At 41.8% G+C, this 8933-nt stretch overlaps 1 protein-coding gene across 1 annotated transcript; it reads left to right on the forward strand.

Annotated features, from left to right (window-relative positions):
• Positions 1-5417: 5417 nt before the first annotated feature.
• Positions 5418-7555, forward strand: LOC147976540 (uncharacterized). The gene is made up of 3 exons (XM_087520895.1): positions 5418-5575; positions 5654-6826; positions 7171-7555. The coding sequence occupies exons 1-3, from the start codon at positions 5418-5420 to the stop codon at positions 7553-7555; spliced, it is 1716 nt and encodes a 571-aa protein (XP_087377021.1).
• Positions 7556-8933: the final 1378 nt, after the last annotated feature.

The following is an 8933-nucleotide window of genomic DNA, read 5'->3' on the forward strand; positions in this document are numbered from 1 at the left end:
GGTATATCTCCCCATTTTTTCTTCACTTTGTCGAAAAACGACATGCGGACCATTTCACAGATGCCCTGAATGCTATGAAGAACACTCACGTACACGTTTTCAGGTGCAATGTACCATAAGCCCTAAGGGTATCAAAAGTGTTCTTGTGAGCTCATGCAACCTCTGCTACAGTAAAATTGAAAATTTATGAAATTACTCAAAACAATTTGAATTTGCTGACAACATACATTGATGTACTTTTCACATGCGTGCAAATTTTTACGATGGAATGACACTCATGCAACTTTTGGCAAAAAAGATATCAATGCTTCAAAATGCTTTCGAAAACCGTCGGCATCAAGTTTTTTCCCCTACTAAGACCATTGTAAAAGTTTGCACGCATGTGAGACACACATCAGTGTTTGTTACCACAAAAAAATCAGTTATTTGTTGAAATTTTTAGCATTTTTTTTGGATTTTATTACTGAAAGAGTGCATATGAGTTCGAGCTCATAAACCATTGCCTGCTTATCATCTTACACTAGGTGATTTCCCCATGCGTTGCGGCGGGAATTTGAAGATTAATTTCAGACGAATTATGTATGAAGAAAATGATGTAAATCAAGAGGTATTATTTTTAATGTAGAAATGTTTCTTACTTGTACTATGTGTGACAAAAAATATGCATGTTGTTGCAAAATAGCGTTAGTGGATACTGACATGGCACACTTGCCGAGGTGGAAGGCCGCACACTTGCTGAGGTGGGGATCGACTATATAAGAATAGTAGATTCTCTAGTCTTTTATGCAACAGGCAAATAAATATGCGCATACACATAGCTTCACACTTCTTACCAATGCTAGGGGCGCGGCGTGCCAGGTGACCTCACGGACGCATCGACCAGTTGCAGAGCTGAGCCCAGCCGGAGTCCAGTACTTCACACTCACGCACAGTACGTACGTACGAGCGCCCCTGGCTTTATGCTTCCCATAATCATCACACGTACTACAGCACAATTAATCGGTCGTCATGTGGGCTACTCGTACGTACAATGGCGGTGGTGGATGATATAGATCGATCGTGTTTCCATCGATCGGCACCGAGTTTTCTCACTCACGTTCACTGTCTTGTTACGTACCGACGAGACTTGTGAGTTACCAATGCAAGGCGCTGGTGCATCCGATAAACAGTGGCTAGACTGAGGCCTTGGTTTTCATCCTCACAATGAAAGATCTTGGTCATGGGAGGAGTACGTCCATAAAAAAGACACAACTCAATTGTTCATATGAACTTCAACTATCAACAATATATATGAACTGAATGGTTGAGAATGCCAGCATCGCTCCTAGGGGACGGCCCGGCGCAACCCTAGCCGCCATGGCCCCCGTCTCTTCTCCTCTTGCCTATCTAGTCGCTGCCCAAGCAAGCCCGCAAGCTAGGCCAGTCCGCCGACTGCCGTGACCAGGTCTCACGCGAGACCCATCTTGATGGATGACACGTGGCATTCAGAAATCCCAAAGCATCTACCTCAATCAAGTGGGGGGGGGGGGGGGGGGGGGGGGGAGGGGGGGAGGGGCGGGGGAAGGGGGGAGGGATTAGATGCTTTGGGATTTATGAATGCCACATGTTATCCATCAGGGCGGGTCTCATCTGCTAACCGTGAGACCTGGTCTCATATAATTTTTTTCCGATTTAGACATAGGGAGGGCTGAGACGACGGTGAAGCCAAAAAAAAATTATGCCTCACAAACTATCAAATACTATAGTTTATATCCAAATAACGCTCACATCTAACTTTGCTTAGATGCACACAATTTTCTTTCAGTTTTGTTAAGTCTAAGTCGACTGAGGCTTTGTTATGTCTCAGATGATACTATCTTCCTTTGATTTTGTATAAAGATTTGTGTAAAAATTTGTTTTCAGTTTTTCTTTTTTCTTTTTACATGTTATATCACTTGACTGAGTTTCAGTCGACTGAGACCTAGCTACATCTATTTTCTTTTTGTAGCTGGAGAGGTGTCTAGCTATTGCGAATACATGTCAATAATTTCACATATGCATCAAGTAGACGAAGTTGATATTCAAACTATTCCGAACATGGCCTGAAATGTCTTACTACAAAACATTGTCGTATGAAAATTGAGAGTTAGATATACAAACAAGAACAATTAAACATTGTACACAAGTTTGAATGGCAAATATTGGCGCATGTTGATCTTGGATCTCAGTAGTTGTCCGATGTGTCAGTTTTATCTTGGTCCGTGATTTTGGTGCTAATCGGGACACTGTAAAATGACTTGTTCGCAGGGACGATTTTAAGGGGGGGGGGGGGGGGGAGGGGGGGGGGGCACGGGGGCTAGACTCCCCCCAACGATCTGGTTATCCCTTGATAGAGATTAGTTACGAGCGATATTTTCCTTCTTACGCACACAATTTCTAGTTGTCTCGCACCCTCCCCCCACATGCCTCATAGGCAGAGGCCCAGCCCAGAGTCATGTACGTACACACAGCACCAAAGGCCCAAATATATCAGCAAAAGGGAAAAGGAAACACAGCCCAGCCCACCATGATCCGTGGATGGAAGACAAGGAGTTGGAAGAAATACGCATGACCTACGCAGCGCCGCAGCGGCGTGTACCGGGTCTTCTGCTTCGTTTTCAATCTGCTCGTTCTTGCGATCCGAAAAACTTGCTCGCTGCCGCCGGCCGCCTCCATAGTCTATCCTCTATCTAATCTCTCCATCCGTTCCGTTCAGAAGGGAAGGCCTCCGTCCGACTGTCCCTGAGACTTCCCCTGCGCCCGGCGTATTCCGGCCGGCCACACCTGATGAGCGACCAAACAAGAAAAAAAGGTCAGTTTTTTTTTGCAGCACCAGCATTAGATTGATTTCTGTCTTGTCTTGGAATGCAATTGTAAGAATATAGACATTAAAAGCTAATTAGAATTTTATTTATTGTCCAATTGTGTTCTGTAGACATGAAGAGGAAGAGGGCTCAATCAGAATCAATCCATACTTTTTTCAAGCCAATTGGTTCAAGCTCTCAGCCATGTGAACATGGTGATGGTGCTAATACAAATGATGTGCAACCTGGCGAAGAGAACAACCCTAGTCGTGCTGAAGGTGATGCTCAAGATGTTCCAGTGCCAGAAGTTACAGAAGAAGCTACAGTCATAATCACAAAATATGATCGAGACCCAGGGAGGCGCCCTCAAATTTGGCAACTCCCTCCAAAAAAGCAAGATGATGCTAGGCGTTTTTATATATGTGAGGGGGCCTATCAGCCTGAATTGGATAATTATGAATATAATGAAAGAAGTGATGTTCGTCGGCGATTCCAAAAAGATTGGTACACAAATTTTTGGTGGTTGGAATATTCGACCGATACAAAATGTGCCTATTGTTTGCCTTGTTTTCTCTTTTCGAAGAAGCCAGTTGGGAAGTGTGGTTCGGACACATTCACTGTCAAAGGATTTGATAAGTGGAAGAAGGTTAACAATGGAAAAGAATGTGCTTTTCTCAAACATATGGGCATTAGTCCCAGCTCTGCTCATAACTTTGCAGTTCGGTGTTATGAAAATCTGAAAAACAATCCAACTCATATTGACAAGGTGATGAAAAGGCAAACTAAGCAAATGGTTCTTGATGCAAGACTGAGGCTTAAGACTTCTATTGATGCCATGAGGTAAGCAACACATATTTAATTTAAGACAATTTTCTTAATACATTATATCTAATAATTATTCTCTATTGATTGCATCAGGTGGTTAATGTTCCAAGCATGTCCATTTAGAGGAAATGATGAATCTGAGGATTCCAAGAATCAAGGTAATTTCAAGGAAATGATTAAGCTTTTGGCTTCTTATAATAAGGATGTACAAGAAGTTGTACAGAATGCTCCTAGAAATGCAAAGTACACCTCCTCAACTATTCAGAAGGAAATTGCTAGCATAATTTCACGGAAAGTGCAAACCTCAATTAAAGAAGAAATGGGTAATAGCAAGTTTGCAATACTGGTTGATGAATGTCGGGATGAGTCTAAAAAAGAGCAGATAGCAGTAGTTGTTCGGTTTGTGAACATAGAAGGGTTGATAAGGGAGCGTTTCCTTGATCTTGTTCATGTTAGTGACACTTGTGCTTTGACTCTCAAGAATAACATCATTGCTATCCTAGTTGCTAATGGGTTGAATGTGCAAGATATTAGAGGCCAAGGGTACGATGGAGCAAGCAATATGAGAGGCAGGGACGATTTTAAGGGGGGGGGGCAGGGGGGCTAGACCCCCCCCCCAACGATCTGGTTATCCCTTGATAGAGATTAGTTACGAGGGATATTTTCCTTCTTACGCACACAATTTCTAGTTGTCTCTCCCCCCCCCCATGCTCTCATAGGCAGAGGCCCAGCCCAGAGTCATGTACGTACACACATCACCAAAGGCCCAAATATATCAGCAAAAGGGAAAATGAAACACAGCCCAGCCCACCATGATCCGTGGATGGAAGACAAGGAGTTGGAAGAAATACGCATGACCTACGCAGCGCCGCAGCGGCGTGTACCAGGTCTTCTGCTTCGTTTTCAATCCGCTCGTTCTTGCGATCCGAAAAACTTGCTCGTTGCCGCCGGCCGCCTCCATAGTCTATCCTCTATCTAATCTCTCCATCCGTTCCGTTCAGAAGGGAAGGCCTCCGTCCGACTGTCCCTGAGACTTCCCTTGCGCCCAGCGTATTCCGGTTGGCCACACCTGATGAGCGACCAAACAAGAAAAAAAGGTCAGTTTTTTTTGCAGCACCAGCATTAGATTGATTTCTGTCTTGTCTTGGAATGCAATTGTAAGAATATAGACATTAAAAGCTAATTAGAATTTTATTTATTGTCCAATTGTGCTCTGTAGACATGAAGAGGAAGAGGGCTCAATCAGAATCAATCCATACTTTTTTCAAGCCAATTGGTTCAAGCTCTCAGCCATGTGAACATGGTGATGGTGCTAATACAAATGATGTGCAACCTAGCGAAGAGAACAACCCTAGTCGTGCTGAAGGTGATGCTCAAGATGTTCCAGTGCCAGAAGTTACAGAAGAAGCTACAGTCATAACCACAAAATATGATCGAGACCCAGGGAGGCGCCCTTAAATTTGGCAACTCCCTCCAGAAAAGCAAGATGATGCTAGGCGTTTTTATATATGTGAGGGGGTCTATCAGCCCGAATTGGATAATTATGAATATAATGAGAGAAGTGTTGTTCGTCGGCGATTCCAAAAAGATTGGTACACAAATTTTTGGTGGTTGGAATATTCGACTGGTACAAAATGTGCCTATTGTTTGCCTTGTTTTCTCTTTTCGAAGAAGCCAGTTGGGAAGTGTGGTTCGGACACATTCACTGTCAAAGGATTTGATAAGTGGAAGAAGGTTAACAATGGAAAAGAATGTGCTTTTCTCAAACATATGGGCACTACTCCCAGCTCTGCTCATAACTTTGCAGTTCGGTGTTATGAAAATCTGAAAAACAATCCAACTCATATTGACAAGGTGATGAAAAGGCAAACTAAGCAAATGGTTCTTGATGCAAGACTGAGGCTTAAGACTTCTATTGATGCCATGAGGTAAGCAACACATATTTAATTTAAGACAATTTTCTTAATACATTATATCTAATAATTATTCTCTATTGATTGCATCAGGTGGTTAATGTTCCAAGCATGTCCATTTAGAGGAAACGATGAATCTGAGGATTCCAAGAATCAAGGTAATTTCAAGGAAATGATTAAGCTTTTGGCTTCTTATAATAAGGATGTACAAGAAGTTGTACAGAATGCTCCTAGAAATGCAAAGTACACCTCCTCAACTATTCAGAAGGAAATTGCTAGCATAATTTCACGGAAAGTGCAAACCTCAATTAAAGAAGAAATGGGTAATAGCAAGTTTGCAATACTGGTTGATGAATGTCGGGATGAGTCTAAAAAAGAGCAGATGGCAGTAGTTGTTCGGTTTGTGAACATAGAAGGGTTGATAAAGGAGCGTTTCCTTGATCTTGTTCATGTTAGTGACACTTGTGCTTTGACTCTCAAGAATAACATCATTGCTGTCCTAGTTGCTAATGGGTTGAATGTGCAAGATATTAGAGGCCAAGGGTACGATGGAGCAAGCAATATGAGAGGGGAGCGGAATGGGATAAAGGCTCTAATTCTCCAAGAGTGTCCTTATGCTTATTATATCCATTGTCTAGCTCATCAACTCCAATTGGCTTTGGTTGCCGCTTCAAGGAAGGTAAATGAGGTTCACAATTTTTTCCAACATGCAAATTTTGTTGTGAATACAGTTAGTGCATCTCCCAAATGTAATGAGTTACTAGAAAACCAGGCAGCTAAAATTGCTAGAGAGATTGAATTGGGAGAGCTTGACACTGGAAGAGGGGCTAATCAAATAGGATCTTTACAAAGGGCCGGGGACACGAGATGGAGTTCACACTATAAGTCAATCAAAAGTTTGCTCAAGATGTTTGCTGCAACTATTTCAGTTCTAAGAAGTGTAGCAACTAATCGCTCAGCTACAAGGAATTCAAGAGGAGACGCTGCAGGTGCCCTGAAGATATTAAACACATTTGATTTTGTCTTCATTCTGCACCTAATGGAAAGAATTATGAAAATCATGGATATCTTGTGTGTTAAACTGCAAAATAAAAGTTTGGATATTGCTAATGCATTGGATTGTGTTTCTAACACAAAGTCGTTGCTTGCTGAACTGAGAGAAGATGGATGGGAAAGTCTTTTTGAAGATGTCAAATCATTTTGTGTGAAACATGAGATTGATATCCCGGACATGGATCAAAGGTATGTCTCTTTCCCTATCTCTATGTTCATTAAATTCCAATGTAGAGATTTAGTCACATGCCAACTTACTCATTATTGTCTAAATCATGCAACTAATTCATGTTTTTTCATATATATTGCAATTATATGTATGTTGATGTAACAAAATCAAGAAATAAGCATGACAACACCACCGTTATCCATCATTACAAAGTAGATGTATTTAATGTTGCAATAGATCAACAAGTGATAGAGTTGAATGATCGATTCAGTTCTCAAGTTACGGAGCTTCTAGATCTTTGTTCATCATTGGACCCTAGACATGATGCCTTCAACAAGTCAAAGATATGCACTCTAGTGGAAAAATTCTATCCTGCTGATTTTTCTAGTCAAGAAAGAGATCGGTTGGAGTGTGAATTACCACATTTCCAGCTTGATACATTGAACCATCCAGAGATCAAAAATTGCAAATCATTTGCTGATATGACAAAAGGAATAATTAAAACTGGCAAGTCTTCTGATTATCCTATGGTTGAGAGGTTGTTACGATTAGTAATAACTCTTCCGGTGTCAACTGCAACAGCAGAGCGAGCCTTTTCCGCAATGAAACTTGTCAAGACACGTCTCCGAAGTAAATTGGGAGATGATTTTCTTCGTCATTGCACTATAGTCTATATTGAGAAGGAAATAGCAGCCAAGTTTAGCTCCGATGATATTATTGAGATATTTGATACTGGTGCTCGTAAATCCGACTTCAAATTAATAGATATGTAATTTTTATTCTTATTGTGGAGCAACAGACGTACATTGACTATTTTTTCTTCCAATATTTACTAAGTTATGTGACTATGTATCCAAAGATTTTGATGTTTTTAGTTCTTGTCCCCCCCCCCCCTATCTCTATTTTCTGGCTTCGTCCCTGCTTGTTCGAGACAAATTGGTGTGGGGAATCCTGTGAGCTTCGTTTTGGGTGTTGCCTTTGGAGCACCAGTCATCGAATTTCGAATGGAAACATATGGATCAATGTCCCGACTAGCTCCGAATATCTCTGTCACTGTAGAGGCTGGGGGCAATTGTGGACGAGGATTTGTGGCACGGTCTCAGGGCACCAAGTCCCTCGCGCGTGCTTTTATTTTGGCTTCTTATTTTTTATTTTTATATCTTTTGAATCAAAAGTCTAAATTAAGTTATGTTTTCATATTCGTATTTCTCATGATGAGAGCTTTTATTAAGATCCATTTTGAATATGTTTTGACAAATTTTGAAAATAAATATGAAGTTTCAACTCTTGAAAGTACAGAAGCTTTTTTCCCTCCTCTCGGAAGGCGACTAGGGAAAGTCTTCTTCCCTTCGATCTTCACCGGCGAGCCCGTGGATTCTCTTCCGCTCTGCCTGCCGCTCTGGCGGTCGGTGGCGGGGAGGGTATTCCTGGTGCCTTGGCTTAGATAGGTAGGGTTTTGGTTCTCACAAGGGTGATGCTTTTTCTTCGAGTCAGTCTTTCGGGTTTCGATCCTCCTCAAGTTCATTTATCGGGGACGGATTAGACAGTGCTCCAACGTAGATTCCTGCCAGCTCCTCGAAGCGACGAGGTTAGGGTTTCTCATAGTGCATACGCAACAGTGAAATTTGATGCCAGGTTCTTTAGATCGATTCAAGTATTCAATGACGACGATTGCGGCTCCTGAATGTTGGTCCTTAGGGTCATGTGCATGAAGACTTCCAGGTTGTCATCGTCAAGGTCAAGCCGGCTCCGGTATGGGAGCGGCGCGTCGGCGACAGGTTCTAGCAGCGGCAATGGTTGTTCGGTTGTCCATGAACCTCGATGTAATTTTTATTATGTTTAGAGTGGTTTTGTACTTGCGATGAATCTTTATAATAGATCTGGTATTTTCATAAAAAAAATTCAACACTTGAAACATTACAAGCGACTGATATAATCCTGATTTTTGTGTCTAGGACCGACAAAAAGATTCTTTAAATTTTATCTATGAAACTTGGTTAGAGTGAGCAAGAAAATTGTAAGTTTTAATTAAAAAAGTTTGAACTATTGAAACTTAAAACATATTGTGCCCTTGTACGGATTCAACTAGTTTGCGAATCGCGAAGCAATTGAGCGGCTAGGCAAGGCTTTGGCAGGTGCGTGCCCCTGCGA

The sequence above is a fragment of the Triticum urartu genome, chromosome 4A, assembly GCF_056163025.1.
Source record: "Triticum urartu cultivar PI428250 chromosome 4A, HENAU_Tu73, whole genome shotgun sequence".
Classification (NCBI taxonomy): Eukaryota; Viridiplantae; Streptophyta; class Magnoliopsida; order Poales; family Poaceae; genus Triticum; species Triticum urartu.